Source organism: Mixophyes fleayi, chromosome 1 (genome assembly GCF_038048845.1).
Source record: "Mixophyes fleayi isolate aMixFle1 chromosome 1, aMixFle1.hap1, whole genome shotgun sequence".
Taxonomy (NCBI): Eukaryota; Metazoa; Chordata; class Amphibia; order Anura; family Limnodynastidae; genus Mixophyes; species Mixophyes fleayi.
In genome coordinates this window covers 337,610,605-337,630,806 of record NC_134402.1, presented here as the reverse complement: position 1 = coordinate 337,630,806, position 20,202 = coordinate 337,610,605, and the positions used below count along the sequence as shown (strand labels likewise).

Sequence of the window (20,202 nt, the reverse complement as noted above, 5' to 3'; positions counted from 1 at the left end):
ATATATATATATATATATAGTACAGTGACTGTTTTTTTTATAGCTTTAGGTATACCCATAAGAATGGCCAGTGTGCGGGGCTTTGGAATAATTTTAAGTTATTCAGGTTGCTCAAGTTGAAGAACAGACAGTCTTTGTATTTGGACTGCCGTAGAACATTCTTTCTTGTGCTATTGCATGAATACCCGTGTACATATGAACCTTTAAATTGCTTAAAATACGTTAGTAACTTAATTCTTTTGAGATTTCTCATGATATTTCATGATGTTGACACCATGCTGATTAAAACATTTTGCAGAATAGTGCATGGCCACCAGAGCCTAAAATCAACACCTGTAGTTTTGGCATATGCTGACAGTGGGATCAGTACACACACTTACTTGCGAATCATATCTATTCATCATTAGCTGTTTATATAGTGCCACTAAATCCTGTAGTGCTGCCCATAGAATCACTCGCATCACTCCCTGTCCCATTGGAGCTTAGTCTAAATTCACTAACATACATAAACTGAGAGAGACAAAGGTCAATTTGATAGCAGCCAATTAACCTACTAGCACGTTTTTGGAGTGTGGGAGGAAATCGGAGCATCCGGAGGATGCTTGTCCTAGCTTAGAAAGGTGTGTGTGTGTATATGTATATAAATATGTGTGTGTGTGTGTGTATATATATATATATTATATGTAATGTCGTATCCCATATATATCAGCTACTTGCTTTCATTAGTCATGCTAAACTGCTAAAAGGTGATAGCTGATTGCTTGCTATGGATTACATTCAGATCATTATTCTTTGCTCTAGGTTAATAAATATGCTCCTTAGTTTTTGAACATGTCTCTTCTCCATATCCAAAATGTCACTCTCACCGTTCAGTGGATTTCCAGTGTATATGAATGTGCTTATGTGCCTCCCACTTTCTAGACTTACTGCTATCTTGGCACTTTAAAGCTGAATGTTTGGTAATATCTATCTAGTTCTGTACACATATGAAGTAGATATCAGACTGGGAATAGATCTGGTTTGTAGGTGCTTGAGAAGTTCTCCTGTCAGCCGTAATAACATTTTTATGCTGAAAAAGTGGATTACACAGGCTGACTATATTTTCTGTGAGTTCTTTCAACTAAAAAAAAATATTTTAGCTATCATTTTTCTTTAGCTCATTTTTTCCCAATCACCAGTATAATCTCCTTTCCTGTTTTCTGTACATTTTTAAAGGGTCAGTGCATCTTTTGAATACCCTCTGAAGATTACCTGAGTTGCCCACCCTTGTAGTGTCTGTGGTAGTTTTTTCCTTTTAAAACGGACAAGATTTATATTTCATACAGTTGGTTTTTTTTCTCTCTTTTTACTCAACTTCCTCATTACTGGACAGCTCTTATAATAGTTTGATGTGTTTTCTATTTACATACAGTATGAACTTGTAGTTTTGTTCCACTAGCAAACACTGTCTTTCTGTATTCCAGTGATGAAGCAATGCGCAAAGCAGGGGTCGCTCACAACAAGTCTAGCAAGGAGATGGAAAGTCATGTTTTCCTGAAAGCTAAAACACGCGTAAGTGTCTTGTGCATCTCTGGAATCCTAAATTGTCTTCTCAGGTTTACTGGTGACCTAAGTCTTACCATTATTGTATTTTTATTAAACCTGGGGGTATACTTAGTAAACTGGGGGCCTATAGCAACCAATTAGATTCTTGCTTTCATTTTGTAGAATGAACTAAATAAATGACTAGAATCTGATTGGTTGCTATAGACAACGTTTCCACTTTTTCAAACCTGCAGTTTAGTAAATAGACCTCCTAGAGTTTTGTTGACGTTTTTGAGTATTGCACAAATGTAAAGCAACAGTGCCTCTTAACCAAAGTCGTTTATATTGATATTCATCTATAATCTAAGTAACCACTTCCTACAGACAATGATACATTTTTGGTACGACTGTAACACACAAGGGCTATGTCTTGATCTTACCAGGTAGTTTAGCCGTATGTAAGTTGTTTTTTTTTAAGTTTTAAAAAAATATTTTTGGTCTGATGAGTTAGTTATTCACCAAAGGCCCCAAATCGTACTCTGGTGTTTTTTATGCTAGTAAATGCATATAAAGGTGTGTAAGGATTGAATCTATTCATTTCAATGATCCATAATTACTTATGCTTGCGATTTATAAAATGTTAGGACTTGATGAAGACCATATGATGTTAATTCATAATGTGTGAAAATACAGATATGAAAGATGGTGTACTGTCTTTTAAGAATTTAATCTTGTCTCCTTTCTTGGTGGCATTTAAGGCTATAAGCCAGTAGCTGTAGTATTCAAATACGGTTAATGAACCCAATTCAGCAGCATTATAATAGGAGATGAATGTAATAATAATGCTTTTTCAGGTAAATTTCTGACCGTATACTTAGAGCTGCTGTTTTTGTATTTAGCCCATACTCCCCTTATGAGTCTCAGTCTGGGACAGTTCTCCAGCAAGAGTCCTTGGGTTGTGTTGTTTGTCATCACTAGAAGCATTGTTGTATTGGAAGTATCAATGACAGAGCTGTTTAAGCAAGAAGTGCCAGCCCACACATTACTACATTTTTTTCCTTTTGAATTCAACTTTTTTCACATTATTCTTCAAGCTAATAAGGTGCAAAACAAAATAAACAATAAACAAAACAAAAACAAAAAATTAAAAAAACAGGGTAAATGCTCCATGCAGTCATTTAACTAGGTTGTGCTGCTGTTCTTAATTTCATAAAAAACAAATACTAAAAATAACCTTCACAGGTATAGTGCAGGTAAAAAAAAATACCTTGCATTCCTTCTTATATTTACAGTAGAAGCTGTACAACACCTTATATATGGGAGGCTTTGGGATTTTATAGCTTGTATTTGAATATTGAGAATAAATGAAATGAAAAATGCTGAGTTGACAAACTAGTTCTGCCACCTTGTTATTCCTTGTAGAGTACAAGTATGTAGCAATGCATTTCTCTTGTTGATTGCTGACTTATTTATTTCTCATTGCAGGAAGAATACCTGTCTTTAGTGGCCAGGCTCATTATTCACTTTCGAGATATCCGTAAGTCTCTTACTAAGTGCCATACTACAGATGTTTTATGTATTTAAACCATCTTAATATGGATGGATGCCGGTATGTACAACCATCCCATCTCCCAATTAATGGCTGTCAGTGACAACATGGAATGCCGTTTGTACAATAAAATAACGTCATAATGCTTCAGGTTGTAACAGAAAAGCCCAGCAACGTTACCATTAGGGATTCCCTCAAGGTCGGCAAGCCTGGGTTTTTACTGGGGATTGCTGAAGTGTACTAATGTTACCTGCTGTAGTAACTAAATGGTCCTATTTGCGTTGAATCTATTGGTAATGAGTTGTGGGGCACCTTTAGGTGTCTGAATCCTAAATGTCATGGTTGTGGAAAAAAAAGGGATTGCTGTATGCTGATTTAAATTCCAAAAGTGGTATTTATTATTTGAAGAGTTCAAATTGACCTTTTGTCAACCTTTTTGCCTGTCGCGAAGGCATTATCACTTTAATAGGACATTTGAGTCAATGTCATTTACACGATTGCATTCTAAAATTTGAATTGTTATTTTTTGCAGTACATGCATAAATGTGAGTTAATTGTACAATAGATTGTATTAATAAAAAGGCAATATATGAAAGCATGTAAACGTGTTCACATGTGACAAAATATCTAAATTGCACTCTTTTTTTTTTTTTTTTTTTTTTTCCTTTTCGTTCTATTACTTTTAATTAGTTTTCCCAGCAAATGTATATTATGGGAAAACAAGAAAAATACATTTCATGGTAATTTTCTGTGATTTCTGAGAACATGTTTTTGAACATGAATTTGGCATGGGATAAATTATGGTGAAAAATCTATAATATATTTGGTGATCTGATTTTCAATGTACAAATTATTATCATCGTTTATTTGTATGGAGCCACTAGAGTAAAACAAAGCATAATATACAATGATTTAATGTAACATTATGTAATGTAACGTAAATGGCAAGAGACAATATAATATTACACGTACCACATACAACAATACATGGATAACAGGTTACATGGTAGAGTGCTGTCATGGAGGAGGTTAAGCTAGTGACGTGGCAGTGAGAGAGCAAGAAAAAGCTGGCTAACACGATAGACAGACAAGAAGCATATGTAATGTGGCAATATACTGTGTGCGGGACGTAAGTAAGATCTTGACTATATGGGATACTCGTATAGGACATGCAGAGTGAGGGCCCTGCTCATGAGTTACCACTGGGGGGACAGGGTTGAAATGAGACAGGAAGAGGGGATGAAAAATAGGTTAGTTCCTGGGGTTGATAGGCATTAATGAAAAGGTGAGTTTTTTGGAAATATTTGAAGCTTTGTGAGCAGGGTAGTGAGTCCGAGAGGTGGAGAGCAAGTTGTCTTGGAGACAGGAGTGGGATATGTTAGAGGGGAGGCAGCAATCGTTGGTCAACCAGAGAGTACAGGAGGGAATGGGGGATGAGGTGGGAGATGTATGGACTGGAAGAGTGAGTGAATGCTTTTATAGGTGAGGGTAAGACATTTCAATTTGACTCTAAATGGTAAAGGAATAAAGTATAAACTGGGGGGGGGGGGGGCGGGTGGGTGTCCCAAGGGTTCTCTGTTTATTTCATCGCCTACCTGTCAAAATCCAAAAACTATTTGTTCTCTCCATACAAGGCCAAATGACCGGATTTATATGGTGGGGTGAGGGGATGGAGCCCTTGGTTATGGACAAAGCCTTGTCTTCCGTAAGGTGCTAGGAGGTGTAGGAAATCTAAACTAACACTAACTTGACAATCCCTTTTAAGACTGCGGCATACAAATGGTTTCCCCCAGATACTTAAATACAGCTGTCATACGTCTCTTTTGGAAACAACAATGTACCCCTAGAGTAAAAGTCTGAGTGCTTAAGTGAATGAGACAAAACTGATGAAGGATTTGACTCTTGCCTCCCAGGGCAGGCAATCTATGTTCTGTTTATATTCTATAAATTAGTTTGGCTATATTCATTTCAGCAAATATCAGTATACAAAGATACACTACCTTCTTGATACACTTTACAAATTACAGATATAGTATGGTTTGTTTTGGTTTTTATTTTTTTGGGGTGGGGGGTTTAATATACCTGATTTTGTATTATTATTTTTTTTTTATTTTTTTTTTAAAAAAAAGTAGTTACCATACCCACATAACGATTCCTTATTTACTACACTATCCTGAAAGTTGCACCTTACACACTGCTCAAAATTAAAATGTGTTAACTTTTCTTTCCTTTACAGATAATAAGAAATCCCAGGCATCTGTAAGTGGTAAGAGCTTTAACATGTTGCAGACTTTTTTTTGTTACCCCATTAATCCTTGGTTATTTTGTAATGTATTTTTTTTTTTCACAGATCCCATGAATGCTCTACAGACCTTGACGGGTGCAGCACCTGTTGGCGCACAGGGAATGCCTATGGGGGTCCGTCCTCCTGGAGCCCAAATGGGTGCCATCAATGGAATGGCACAAATGGCACAACAGATGAGCCTCCCTGGTCAGCCACAGCCTGGTGCCTCTGGTATGCCGCCACATGGGATATCTGGTGTATCAACGGGAAACCAGCCTAGTAAGTCTTCTCTTTATACAGAGAACTACAGAACTGTGGAATTCCCCCTTTACTCTTGAATGTTATTACCAATGTTTTTTGTTTAGTTTATTATTTGTTATGATTTGTAAAGTGGCAACCTTTTATCAGAGCACAGTCTGCAGCCGGATATAGGTTGGGTACACTAGTCGCATACTTGGAGGACAGAAAGGGCAGTTCCTTTTTTTTTTTTTTTTAAAGAAGGGCTTACAGTAAAAATGTATATAAAATATGAAGCTTGATAAGTGATTGCGTTAGGCATTTTCTTTTTTAATATTATTTGTCGGGGCACTCAACGTTAAAAACGCATCATCGTGAACAGTTTAATGCATTCTTTAAATTTAATTTTAGTGGGAAGTATCACAAAGTCCAATCACGTGATATCATTTCAGTGGGCATTTCTATTCTGCTTAAAGTATCACAGGGTTTGGGGCTTATGTTATGCATACACAGACTGACAGGCATGGAAATATCCTATACACCTAGGAAGAAAGCTTTTCACTTTGTGACTGTGCTTTCACTTTGTGACTGTCTATGCTGTGCTGACAAAGCCTGCCAAAGATCACACAAATCAGGGCATAATTAAGTTTATTATTAAGGGATGTTGTGTTTCTCAATGTAGGTTACTTGAATAATTCTACATATAGATTGCCTATCTGTAGGACTCCAATGTTTGTATTTTTTGGTCTCTATAGTTTTAACATTTCAAGTAGATTTAAAGGACTTCCAAAAAACATTCACCTTGATCTCCTCTCAACTTGCCTAAATTTCCTGCCAAATACTAGTACTACTAGCAACGGGAGACAATCTGACGCTGCATTTTTATTTTAGTTAAGGACTTAAAATGTAACATACATGGCCTTTTGTCTTTCTCATCCCGGAATTTAATCTCTTTACAATTAATTAGTATATAAATCAGTTATTTCCAATACTCATGTATCCACGTAGGTAGACAAAAATTTGTGAGCAGAATCTCTTTCATTAAAACATTAATATTCTGAGATAGGATGGAATTGCTGTGACACCCTTTCTGGGGTTTACTGGTTTGTTTGGGGTTTCCCTTACCCTATGCAACCTGCAGTTACTGACCACTCCTACTAGAGCTGCTTGCCCAAACTGACACTAAGGGGGGTATTCAATTGTCCGCAGGTTCGAGCGCGGAAAAACTATTACCGTTAATACAGTAATCTCTCGCTGGATTTCAGCTCGCAGCTCAGGGAAATCCAGCGAGTAAATAACCTTATTAACGTTTTTTTCCGCGCAGGATTACCGTTATTACGGTAATCTTGCGCGGAACGCAGGATTTTCGGCAATTCCGCGGGCAATTGAATATGCCCCTAAGTGTCAACTGCGCACCAGCACAGCGCGCCCCAATTTGTAGGACAATAGTCACTGCCACCACAAGGCATCTTCTCTGGTAACTGGAACTGCTTTCTTCTGGGTGTTTTATGTAACTGTTGCAAGCACTGCTTTGCTGGATTCTCTGGCTGTATCCCCTAGGCTACTTATTTTGGGTTAGGCTAGCTAGCTGGCAGGAAGTAGAGCTAAACACAGGGCTGCCAGGGTCTGGTTTTAATGTATTGGCTCCTGTCTGCAGTTCACAGTAACACAGCTGATATAGGGCTGTGTCACAAGAGCACATCAGGGTCTTTAGTAGTACTGTTTATTCAGAAGTAGCCCTTAAAAGAGCGATTATACACATTAGTTGAGGTGTTATATATAACCTGTAAGCTCCTTTTTTTTTTTACATTTTGCACACAACATACTGGCAGGGGCTAAACCAGCCTCATGTCCCTTTAACCAGTCTGCTGATATGTCTGGAACATTTTCTTATTTTTAACATTATGGTGTTTGGAGGGGGGCGTACCCCCTGTCCTTCCAGGGCTTTATTCCCTCTCCATCCTTTCTCTACTAAGTCTGGGCGATTTAATCTTTGTTTCTCCCATCCAAGTTGCGTCCATGACTTTTCTGCCCAGGATCTAGATCAGGGGTCGGCAACCCCCGGCACGCGTGCCGGGAGTGGCACGCAGTCTTCTGAGTCCTGGCACGCCGTCCGCTGTCTAAATGACAATGGCTGTCATTTCTTCCCCACACTGAACTGCTGCGCAAGCGCAACAGTTCAGCACTTCTCCGGCTGTCATTTATGACAGTCGGAGAAGAGCGCAGCAGTTCAGTGCCGGCTAACAGTTCCTCCCAAGCACCTTTGCGGACCACTTCACGCCTGGAAGAGGTAAGTATAAAATTATATCATTTTTTATTCATTTATTAGTGTCCTAAAAAAAATTTTGATGCAATTCTGAGGCCATAAGAGTCATTGGGGGCATTACTGTGGCATAAAAGATATTGGGGGCAACTGTGGCATATTATGTGTTTCTGGGGGCAACTGTGGCATATTATGTGTTTCTGGGGGCAACTGTGGCATATTATGTGTTTCTGGGGGCAACTGTGGCATAAGATGAATTGGGGGCACAACTATGTGGCATAAGATGAATTGGGGGCACAACTATGTGGCATAAGATGAATTGGGGGCACAACTATGTGGCATAAGATGAATTGGGGGCACAACTATGTGGCATAAGATGAATTGGGGGCACAATTATGAGGTATGATGTGAACTGGGGCACTATTGTGCTGCATAACTTTTTTTTTTTTTTGCTGGTTCCTTACTGTTAATATGATATTAGCCTCATAAAATGAGAAATATATATATTTATATATATATATATATATATATATATATATATATATATATATATATATATATATATATATATATATATATATATATTTATAGCCGCAGAGAGGGGAGGGAGCGGCTACAAATTGCCTTTGGCCTTCTTGGTGGCCCGAGTCCCCTCTGGAGACCTAATTTTGAAAAAAAAAAAAAATATTTTAAAAGTACTTTTTTTAAAAAAAATGTATTGAGTGCAGGGGCATCGGTAGTGGCTAAATCCCCTTCAGCTCAGGTACCTTCAGACGCCAGGTCATGTGACATGGTACTCGGCGGGCTGCTGGATATCTTCCCATGCTGTGCAGTGGAGAATAAGGTAAGAAGATGGTGTGCTGGAGAGGGGGCATGTGTGACAAAAGGTGATGGAGAGGGGCATGTGTGACTAAAGGTGCTGGGCAGAGGGAGGCACGTGTGATTAAAGCATGTGGGCAGACGGGACATATGTGAGCAAAGCTGCTGAGCAAGGGGGCATGTGTGAGTAATGCATTTTTCTGTAAGAGGGTGGCCTGGTGCTTTTCACCTGCTAGACATGCCCCCAATGATGTATTGCCACGCCCCCAATTGTATGACCACTTGCATGGTTTGCGGCGGCACAACATTTTTTTAACCATGCTTAACTATAAGGGAGGACCCATGGAGTTGCTGTACTCGGGCCATGAATTTCTCTAGGCAGATCTGTATGTATGTGTGTTTTATACACACACACACACACACACACACACACACACACACACACACACACACACACACACACACACACACCGCACTCCGATAGAAAAAGGTTGCCAACCCCTGATCTAGATCTTCGCTTCTTGAGACTCGCAGGAAGTCATGTGTCTCCTGGATTCATTAGATTTACATAGGCCAATGTGCATCATAATTCAGTGGGCATGTTCATTTCCTATTGTAATGAACGCCATACAAATGTTGAGGTACAATACAGTAAATGTTCTTTCAGTCCATTTGAAATGATGTATCTGGAATTGCTGAGCCTGAATCATGTTGGACCCATGTGCTGTAGGGATGGTGGGCCATATTGGAGGCTGTTTTATATCTATCTTGATACCATATAGCCTTCATTTCAGTCTATTGTAGTTAGTGGCTGTCAGATGTATAAACAGATGCACATGACTATGACTGTTTGCTGTGCAATGTAAAATCTAGTTGTAGCAGTCTAGTAGTTTCGAAGGGTAAACTTGGCCTTATTTAATGTTTTATATGAATATATATTTCTGATATATTTCCCTTTGTTGCTGTCAGATTATGGGGGTAAACTGCTCTTCCATTCAATGTTGTATTCCTTTACAGTGGTAAAGTGGGTTTGTCACCTAGACATTGTGGCGGCATCCATTTCGTGGCCTAAATGTGTGACCTCATTAGGACATTATCTGACTATTACTCTGGGTGAATGTACTGATTATTATTACATTATGCCTTGTATATCTTTTAGCTCAGCTGCAGCTCCAACAAATGGCGCAGCAACAGCAGCAGCAGTTTCAGCAGCAGCAAGCAGCCCTACAACAACATCAACAGCAACAACAGCAGCAATTTCAGGTTGCTCAGCAGAATGTTATGCAACCACAGCAGCAGCAACAGTTTCAATTGGCAGCAGTTGCTGCAGCTCAGCAGCAACAGCAGCAGCAGCAACAAGCACAGCAACAGCAGCAGGCACAGCAGCTTCAGGCTGCAGCCCAGCAGCAGCATATACTGAAGCTACAGATGCAGAACCAGCAGCAGGTGAGTAATATCTGGACTGGGGGAGGGTATATACCAGTGATGGCTAACCTGTGACACTCCAGGTGTTGTGAAACTACAAGCCCCAGCTTGCTTTGCCAGCTATCGGCTAGTTATCTACTGGCAAAGCATGCTGGGGCTTGTAGTTTCACAACACCTGGAGTGTCACAGGTTAGCCATCACTGCTATATACACTACACTCAAAATTACATTACTTAACTTTGTCTTTCTACTTGTTTTGGTGGATGCACAATTGTTTTCACTGAATAGGCACAGAAAATGTTCTTTAAGGCTTCAATGTACCCATCTAAAATAGCCATTACAAGACATGTCAAATAAGTACTCAAAATTGTTTTGTTTTGGCCTTGCTCGTGTTTTTTTTGTTTCATATTACAACCTGCTCTTTTTGTTTCTTTGAAGTATTCTTTTCCATTTCAAGGAGTGCTAATCATTTGAACAGTCTACAAAACCCAAAGCCTTCATTTATATATAGATACAGATAGATATATAGATACAGATAAATATAGATATATTGTTGCCAAGAGTCAATACGTGATTGCAGACTTAAATGCCATAAAAAGTTAAAGGATCCCAAGTTTCTCTTTCATTCCATCTGGGGCACACTGCTACCGTGGGTTGTGAGTGGAGGTGGAGTTGGCACTTAACAGGTTAACTTTGTTAATGTATCAAAGCTGACAAACCCCTGTAGCCTCCTTAGTCTTAGTTAAGTGCCCAAGGGAGTTGGGCTTACTTTAGTAACAGGAAGAAATTCTTTTCTTTTTTCTACTTATTTTAACCTTCTTTATGCAGCAGTGTGCTCTGTTAGCTATACAGAGTACACTTATTCAGACAGTGAGAGCCGGACGGCTCTCTAGCATCAGAAGTTTTATTTTTTTATTTTTACTTTTTAACACTCAGCGCTGACAAGGGACTTATAGCCGCTGTCGCCCTGATTCAGGACCGATATATCGGCACTGCCAAAAAAGGCAAAGAGCGCCAGTAATAAGAATGCCAGGGGCCGCCATATTGGAATGTACCAATAGCCCTTCTCAGCAAAATTAGGGGGCCACTTGTTCCAACAGAAAAACGGCCACCAGGTGATCTGCTGCATATTATAGATGCAGCAGATCGCCTTTTGCTGGCACAAAAGTCAAGGAGGAGCAGGAAAAGGGTGCAGCTCGGAGGGTACTTAGAAGACAGTCCTTCCCTGCAGTCTGAAGCAAGTGATCTATTCCAAAGGCGCCGAACAACTGCCTGGGAAAAAGAGCAGCAGCCATTTATTAGGGACATGTAGTTGCTGACAGACCTCTCCTGCTACAAAAACACATCTTAACCTGATTGGAAGGCTAAGTACCACTTTTCTTACATCTCTAGAACATAGATAGGGGTATGTTGAAACTAAATTGTTCTTGCAATATCATTTTTATTCATATATAGATTACTAATTGCAGAACACATAATCTTAGCAGGGAAACTAATTTTTGACTCTGTTATAGACTAGTTAGTATCTCTGTTTGCTTGTGATTGATTGCCTGTATTTCATTCTTTTATTGTTATACTGTTCCCTTAAAAAATGTCTTATAAGGGAACGGCACCTCGGATAAAATATTATTCATGTTCCAAGTGTAAAGATAAGTTACCAATTGGACTACAGGACCCGGGACTGCGGCGGGAGTACCCTGGCTGTGCAGGCTCAGGTTAGTGCACAGCCTCAGAATTTATGCGTACCACTAGTGGCGATCGGTGAGACCGGGTCTGAAGTTACCTCTTCGAGAAGACCTCCTTCAACAAGGACCATTCACACATCAGGACTTGCCTTGGCTCAATTTAACGGCATGGCTGTTGAAGCTAACCTATGGAAGTCCAGAGGTTTCTCTCCATGAGTAGTGAACACCCTTCTTCGGGCTAGAAAACCAGTTTCGGCTTGTATTTGCCACTGCATCTGCCGAACCTACATTAGATGTGTGAAAGCTGACCATGCCACGAGGCTGCCTTTCATCTTTCACGGTTTCTGGCTTTTCTCCAAGATGGCTTGGACGCAGGCCTTCTTCTAGGTTCATTGAAAGAACAGATATCGGCCCTTTTGGCGTATTTTCACCTGCGCTTGGCAGGTATTCCGGATGTCAGGACCTTCTTGCAAGGAGTCCTGCATATCCAACCTCCATATGTTCCTCCAATGCCCCCCTGGGATCTTAACCTGGTGCTTAATATGCTTCAAGGACCTCCTTTTGAACCATTACACACTGCAGAATTACGATTCTTGACTATTAAAGTTGTATTTCTACTAGCTATTGCATCAGCCCGTAGAGTTTCCAAATTGGCGCTCTCATGTCGTGAGCCACATCTTGTCTTTCATGATGATGGGGCAGTTCTCAGAACAGTTCCTGCTTTCCTTCCAAAGGTGGTTTCCAGCTTTCATATGAACCAAGAAATAGTGGTTCCAGTATTCACAGGTGGGCCACAGTTTTCAGGGACAGGTTCCATGGAGTTTCTGGATGTGGTCAGGGCTCTAAGAATTTATGTCAAGAGGACCTCAAAGATTCGCTGCACAGATTCATTATTTATTTTGTTTGACTGCTCTAAACGAGGATGGTCGGCCTCTAAGCAATCGATTGCTAGATGGCTTACTTCTACTATTAAGCAGACTTATGTCGGTGCTCACAGACCTGTGCCAGATCGTATTGTAGCCCATTCTACCTGCTAGCAGGGGCTTGCTGCCGGCGGCTGCACAGTATGTGCAGGTCCGCTCGGCAGTGATAGTGTGCTGCCCGGCTGCTCTGATTGTGTCACAATCAGAGCAGCCGGGCAGCACATTGTCACTGCCGAGCGGACCTGCACATACTGTGCAGCTGCCGACAGCCTTAGAAGTCAGAAAGGGGGTGGGGCCTAAATTTTTTCTAGATCCGCCCCTGCTGCTCAGTGGGGGCGTCCTGGGCTGCACGAAATGGGGCCTTCAGCTGACCAGTTAGGCAGGACAGACACTTGATCCTCGCTCCTTACTTTTACCAAATTTTATCAATTCAATGTATTTGCAGCAGCATACGCTGCTTTTGGCAGTAGTGCTCTACGTGCCAGGCTGTCAGAGCGGTCCCTCCCTGAAGTGGGCTGCTTTAGAACGTCCCCATGGTAGCCGTGTCCCCCAGATGGGATGAAAGTGAAAAGAGGGTTGAACCATATTTCCAGTGCAGGTTGAGCTGCAGCTGTGTTCACCAAGGGAATGTATTTCTGTATACGAACCCTACAGGCTGTATAACGCCAGCTTTTGTAACATTTGAGTTCTGCATCACCCCCTTTTCACCTCAATCCCTCAGTTATAATGTATAGAGTCTGACTTCCTGTCACATGAGCAATTGGACAGATATTGCTGAGCAACTTGCAGCTCTACATAAATAGCAAGAGGGAAAGGCAGAAATTAAAATTGTTTGCAAAATGCTATATTTGTAGCCAAGTATGACGATGCACTTTAGTTAATTAGTTTTCATTCGAGCAGTACATTTCTGCTTTTATATTTTGCTGTGTCGAGTCAGTGTACTCTACATGGCCGTAGGTATATGGACACCAGAATATCACACTCATATTTGTATGTTGAACATCTTATTCCAAAACCATGGGTTTTAATATAGAGTTGTTTCCTCTTTTGCTGCTATGACAGCGTCCACTGGACGGTAGCCTGGATCATAACTGTGGGGAACTGCATCCATTTAGCCATAAGAGCATAAGTGAGGTTGGGCACTGATGCTGGGTGATGAGGCCTGACTTGCACTTGGGGTTCCACTTAAAGGTGTTTGATGGGGTTGAGGTGAGGACTCTGTGCAGGCTAGTCAACTTCTTCTGCACCAAACTCCGTAAACCATTTTACGCATTCATCCTTGTGGGGGGACACAGGAGCACTGGGGTATAGAGTGTGATGACTAGGGCTTGGGCACCTTTAAAGTTAGTCAGAACTGAATCTCCTTCCCCTCTGTATCTTGTTAGCTGCCTCCGAATGCTTTTTTTCCCCTGGTGCCATTTCTGTGGCTAGCTCAGATAGCCTCTTTTTCTTGTGGCCATTTCCTCAGCCCGTGGGATCACATTAGAGGCATATCCAGCCACCACTACTGCAAATTTCTGTGTGGGGATCCCAAGCGCTAACTCCCTCAAGCTGGCATCAGCATCGGACTACGCACCAGAGGAGTGGCATCTCTGGAAGAGTCCAAGCTTCTGATAAATATGCTGAGCAGTATTCAAAGTTCTAGCCTCAGGTCAGCAGTTGTGAGGAAGGGCCATAAAGGTTCAATCGGGCAATGATGACTTATCTAAATTACCAGTGGGGCACCAAGATTGCCCTGATAATGAGACCATCAGAATTTTATATTGGGCAGAACAGAACATTCTCATTATTCTAGCAGTCTGCATCCCAGGTGTAGAAAACCGTGAATCCAACTTACTCAGCAGGCAAGCTTTTCATCCTGGGCTATGGTCCTTTCACCTGCAGATATTCCAACAGCTGGTGGTTAGGTTGGGTCAAACAGACCTCTGCAAGATGGTATCTCGGTTGAACCACAAGGTGGAGCTTTTCTGCTCTAGGACAAGGGATCCACAGACATAATGCTCCCATGGCTGCTTAAAAAAATGTAAAAAGAGTGTGTGTTCGGGTAATTCTCGTGCAACGGACTGGCTAATGCTCATGCCCGATTTAGTACCAAACCTGTTAAGTCATGGCGCTTTCCTCTAAAGCTAGCCGAGTTCCTCGGCTAGCTTTAACGGTGTGGCTGTTGAAGCCATAATCCTTAGAGCCAAGGAGTCCTCTGACACTGTGATTCAGACTATAATCCAGGTCTGGAAACCTGTTTCGGACAGGAATTACCACAGGGTTTGTAAGGTTTACATCTCCTGGTGTGAATTGAAGGGGTTTCCTACCTCTTCAGGTTGGACCGCTTAGTACTATTCTTGCAGGACTTTCTGGAAGGGGTTAAAACTGAACTGGGTGAAGGTTTAGGTCTCGGCCGTTTGTTTTATTTCAGAAAAAAACTGTCTTTTACCTGAAATGCAGATCTTCTTGCAGGAAATTATGTATTTGCAGACTCCATACATTCCTCAATGGCTCCATGGGATCACAATCTGGTACTGACAGACTTGCAGCATCCTACTTTCGAATAACTTGATTTGGTGGATGTTTATTACCTGGAAGATCATGTTCCTGTTGACTATCTCCACAGCCTTTAAAGTTTTGGAGCTAGGGGCTCTGTCTTGTAGATCCCCATTTCTCATCTTCCACGAGGACAGGGCTGTGCTTAGGACGAATCCTTCCTTTCAGTATAAAACAGTCTCTAAGTTCCATTTGAATCAAGATATTTTGAATCCGGCCTTGGTTAGGGATAGAGCTTCAGAGGAAGACGTCTCTCTATGCTCTCTGAACATGGTGTGGTCTTTGAGAATCTGTGTACGTAGGCCTTTTAGGTGGATTACAATGGTATTTCTGCAGCCTGCCCTGAAAATGTGAGCGCATATTCCACTAGATGAGTGGGTGCCTCTTGGGTGACACTGCGTTGGACCTCCGCTGAGCAGCTGTGCAGGACGGCCAACTGGTCTTTTGTTCACACCTTCAGAAAGTTCTACAGATTTAATACTTTTGAGTCCAAGGCTTCCAGCTATGGATATAAAGTGCTCCACAGGTTGACTTCTGAGTGGAGCCTCCCTTAGGGATATCTTTGGGATGTCCCCAGTGTTCAGGTGTACCCCCATTAAGATAAATGAAAATTGTATTTTAGTACTTAACATCAATTTATTTCTCTGAAACCAATGGGGTACACTGGGCACCCTCCCTTTGCACTCTGTTTTTGTTGCTACTCTTTGTTCTTTTACTGATATCCTTGTTAGGATTCTGGTTCTCTTTGGACAACGTTTTTCTCGCCTCTCCTTATTGTTCTGTATTCTGTCCTTTGTGGCTTTGTTTGAAAAATACTGAGATTCAGAGGCAGCGACTGGGTTTTAGAGGGGGAGGAGAATCCGTTTTGTCCCTAAATGTGAAAGTGCCCAAGTTCCAGTCACCGCATTCTATACCCCAGTGTCTCCCTTTGGATTCAGAGAAAAGAATTTAACGCAACAAAAATCCCATTTCTCTTTCCTGCCATTGGGGGACACTGCGAGACATTGGGGGTATAGTAGTGGGTGTGGAGTTTAGGCACTTATCAACTTCTTTGATCTGTACTCTCCTCCACTACTATGCCCCTCATCTCCTGTGGTTACCTCAGTTTGTTTTGTTAAGTGCCTTAGGAGTTAGGACACTTTGGCATAGGCTCCTGCCTATATCTAGTTTAGATTATTGACGTGTTTTTATTTTAATTTTTTTTCAAAAGGTGCCACGCGGCCATTTTTGATGGGCCTCCTTTTGTGCTTGGGGTTATTGTCATGCTGAAACAGGAAAGGTCCTTCCCAAAACTGTTGCCACAAAGTTGAAGTGCACAATTTGATGAACTGACTTGTTGGAAAGGTGTCATCTGATGGCAGTGACTTGTTGAAAGTCACTGAGCTCTTCAGTCTGACCTATTCTTCTGCTAATGTGTAACCATGGATATTGCTGAAATGGCCGAACACGCTAATTAGAAGGGTTGTCCATATAAGTGTGCCCATGTAGTGTAGGACTTTATGGTATTAAAGGAATAGTCCTTATGCTTATTGTGCAAAATAACTTAAACAGGGGAGAATGCCTTTATTAACAGGGGCAGCACAGTGGCCTAGTGGTTAGCACTTCTGCCTCAAAGCGCTGGGGTCATGAGTTCAATTCCCGACCATGGCCTTATCTGTGTGGAGTTTGTATGTTCTCTCTGTGTTTGCGTGGGTTTCCTCCGGGAGCTCCGGTTTCCTCCCACATTTCAAAAACATACTGGTAGGTTTATTGGCTGCTATCAAAAATTGACCCTAGTGTCTGTCTGTCTGTGAGAGTGTGTGTCTATATTAGGGAATTTAGACTGTAAGCTCCAATGGGGCAGGGACTGATGTGAATGGGTTCTCTGTACAGCGCTGCGTAATTAGTGGCGCTATATAAATAAATGATGATGATTATAATTATGCTTTGCATCTTATATTGACTTGCTATGTATTGGAGGACATGGGTTCTCGTCCACTGTGTACTTCTGTACTTTGATAGTGATTTTTAATTTAATTACAGTGTCTACCTTCTTTTCTACCTTTAATAAAATAAATGAGGTTACTTGGAATGGGAAAAGCCAGAATGTCAAATCTACTAGCCAACTCTGCTCTTTAAGAAGCCAGGGAAGATATTTTTAGTTGCAAAAATACTCATAGGGCTTGTATGTGTTTCAGTAATGCAAGCCATTAAAGCAATATGATTTCATAAGTTTAACTTTTTTAAATCAAAATATTGATGTGGGCACCACGGTGGCTTAGTGGCTAGCACTTCTGCCTCACAGCATGAGTTTGAGTCCAACCATGGCCTTATCTGTATGGAGTTTGTATGTTCTCTCCGTGTTTGGGTGGATTTCCTCTGGGAGCTCCGGTTTCTTCCCGCAATGCAAAAAACATTAGTAGATTAATTGGCTTCTATTAAATTAACCCTAGTCTGTCTGTGTTAGGGAATTTAGACTGTAAGCTCCAATGGGGCAGGGACTGATGTGAGTGAGTTCTCTGTACAGTGCTGCGGAATTAGTGGCGCTATATTAATAAATAAATGATGATTATTAAATTGTGTTTCCAAATTAATCCATGTGATTGATGAGCACAGATTACCGAAAATTAAATTGTGTTTTTTATTTTCTTAACAAATTAAAAAGGAACTTTGCCATAAAATCAACCAGAATGATTGACTCCAATTTCTATATTTGTTGTTCATTTGTGACTCCTTTTGAACTTTGTTTCTTTAGCAGTTGCAGCAACAACAGCAGCAACTGAGATTAGCACACATGCAGCAAATACAGCAGCAACAACAGCAGCAGCAACAGGTTCAGCAGGTCATGCAGCAGCAACAGCAGCCTATGCAGCAACAACAAATGCAACAGCAGCAGCCACAGCAAGTGATGCAGCTTCAGATACCGCAACAGCAGCAAGTGGCACAGAGTCAACAGCAGCTGCTTTCTGGTCAACCACAGACACAGTCCCTGGTGTCACAAGGACAGACTCTTCCAGGACAAATCCCATCCCAAGTTATGTCTGTAACTCTCACACCTCAGCAGCAACAACAGCTCAAGATACTCCAGGTATTTCACTTCACATAAAGCCTGTTCTCCACAAACTAGTTTATGTAATAGTTTTCTGATATATTTAGAAGTTGTTTTGTGTGTTTTTTTTTCTATTATCTACTTTCTCTGTCAGCAGCAGTTAGCCCAGCAGCAAGCGCAGCAGGCTCAGCAGCAAGCACAAGCGCAGCAGGCTCAACAGCAAGCTCAACAGCAGGCCCAGCAGCAAGCTCAACAACAGGCACAGCAGGCAGCTCAACAAGCGGCTCAACAGCAGGTGCAACAACAACAACAACAACAACAACAGCAGCAGCAGCAGCAGGCAGCCCAGCAACAAGCGGCTCAGCAGCAAGCAGCTCAGGCTCACAGGGCAGCTGCAGGAGGCCAGGTAAGTGTTTGTTTGAAGAAACTATAAAGTGCTCTTCGTGTGCATGTAATTCGTTTCTAACTGCAATTTAAGCCACTTAAAGCAGCATTGCAGGTTTATTTTGTAAATTCAACTGTCCTTCATTTTTATTACTAGTTTATGTGGATTTTGTAGAAACCTGGTGTATGTGCGCACAAAATTTTTTCATTTTGTGTGCTATGTAACTTGCACTGCTTCTTTAATTTGGTTTTTCTGTGGTGGGTGCAATAATAACGCCTGCTGGTTTTAGAGGAAAGCCCTCTTCTGTGGTGGTCATTATTGTGGCTAAAACCCAGATATCTCTGAATAACTGTACTCTGGACTAATAACTTATAACCTACGGTATTACATTCGCTGAACATGTATACAATGATAGACGGTGAGTACTTTTAATAGGCCAATGTTGGTTTATTACCATGGTACACATTTAGACTAGATGAGTGTACATATATTGACAGATGCAGGGACTGCTTGTGTTTGTTAAACACATTGTTTGATTCTTGCTATTTGGACAAGTTTCTTTTAGCTTCAACAGAGCAGTCACTAGAGGGATAAAGCAAAATTGTTCTTCCCTGAGGTAGCTCTCAAAAAGTTTTATAGGCTGTTTGAATTGGTTTGTTTTATTCACTGAATCTGTGAAACCTTTTCGTCCTTTTGTTGCAGACAGGCTTCTGAACAATGTTATGATCTATTTGCTTCAAGGCTCAGCTGATGTGGTTTCAGCTTCAGAGGACTTGTGCATATATGTTTCCATTTGGCTTCTCCTTGCATGGCACAGACTCCTTGACTCTTTCTACCCATTGTGTGTGTTTTTTGTATCCCTTATAGTTAGTGGCATACTCTATGTACCGTGGTAGACACAAATCTTCAATGGACCAAGTTGTAAATATGAACTTATGAATCGCAACAAAACATTTTTTTGTTTTAGTTTATAAGACATTTCATTGCCCACCCACCCAGTCCTTTCTATCTTGGAGTAGGTCTTTTTGGAAACTAGGTTTCTCCACAAACTGCTTCATCCATATTCAGCTGAATTTAATCTGACTAACATGACCCAATGGTACTGTTTTTTGCCATCCACAAAAGGGGCTGGGCTTAACAGGAAAGTGGGTGGAGTTTTTTAGGAAATGTGCTAGTTTGTGGGCGGAGTTTGAGTCGAACTGGGCGTGGCTTATTTTATCCTGCTTTCATGCTTCTAAATGTTGGGAGGTATGGATATATGGCCACTCGTGTTTCATGTTTTTTCTTGTATAGAATGGTTGAATTGCATGATGCAGATACTGAAGAGCTGCTATCATATAGTGTCTGTGGGGCTGTAATAATGTTCAGTCACTGTCATTGTCTCCTGGGAACTCTTAATAGTGCAGCTGTTAACCCATAAATCACAATGGCTAGTTTGCTTGCAAAGGAAATGGGGGAGATGACAAGTTATCCTATTTAGAGCACGCAGAGGCGGGACTCTTAATAACTATTTTACAAACCATTGTTATGTATGTGCGCAAC

The 20,202-nt window shown here is 41.2% G+C and overlaps 1 protein-coding gene across 4 annotated transcripts in view; it reads left to right on the top strand.

The window, feature by feature from the left end:
* MED15 (mediator complex subunit 15) overlaps positions 1-20,202 on the top strand; it is a 34,785-nt gene that overhangs the window by 1,061 nt on the left and 13,522 nt on the right. For 2 of the 4 annotated variants that reach the window (XM_075215573.1, XM_075215586.1), the window contains exons 2-8: positions 1,464-1,551; positions 3,010-3,061; positions 5,310-5,339; positions 5,424-5,636; positions 9,836-10,122; positions 17,982-18,314; positions 18,433-18,681. In XM_075215573.1, the coding sequence (XP_075071674.1) occupies positions 1,464-1,551; positions 3,010-3,061; positions 5,310-5,339; positions 5,424-5,636; positions 9,836-10,122; positions 17,982-18,314; positions 18,433-18,681 (1,252 nt within the window). Of the gene's footprint in view, positions 1-1,463; positions 1,552-3,009; positions 3,062-5,309; positions 5,340-5,423; positions 5,637-9,835; positions 10,123-17,981; positions 18,315-18,429; positions 18,682-20,202 lie in introns of all 4 variants that reach the window. The other 2 variants (XM_075215564.1, XM_075215578.1) reach the window with 1 other exon arrangement.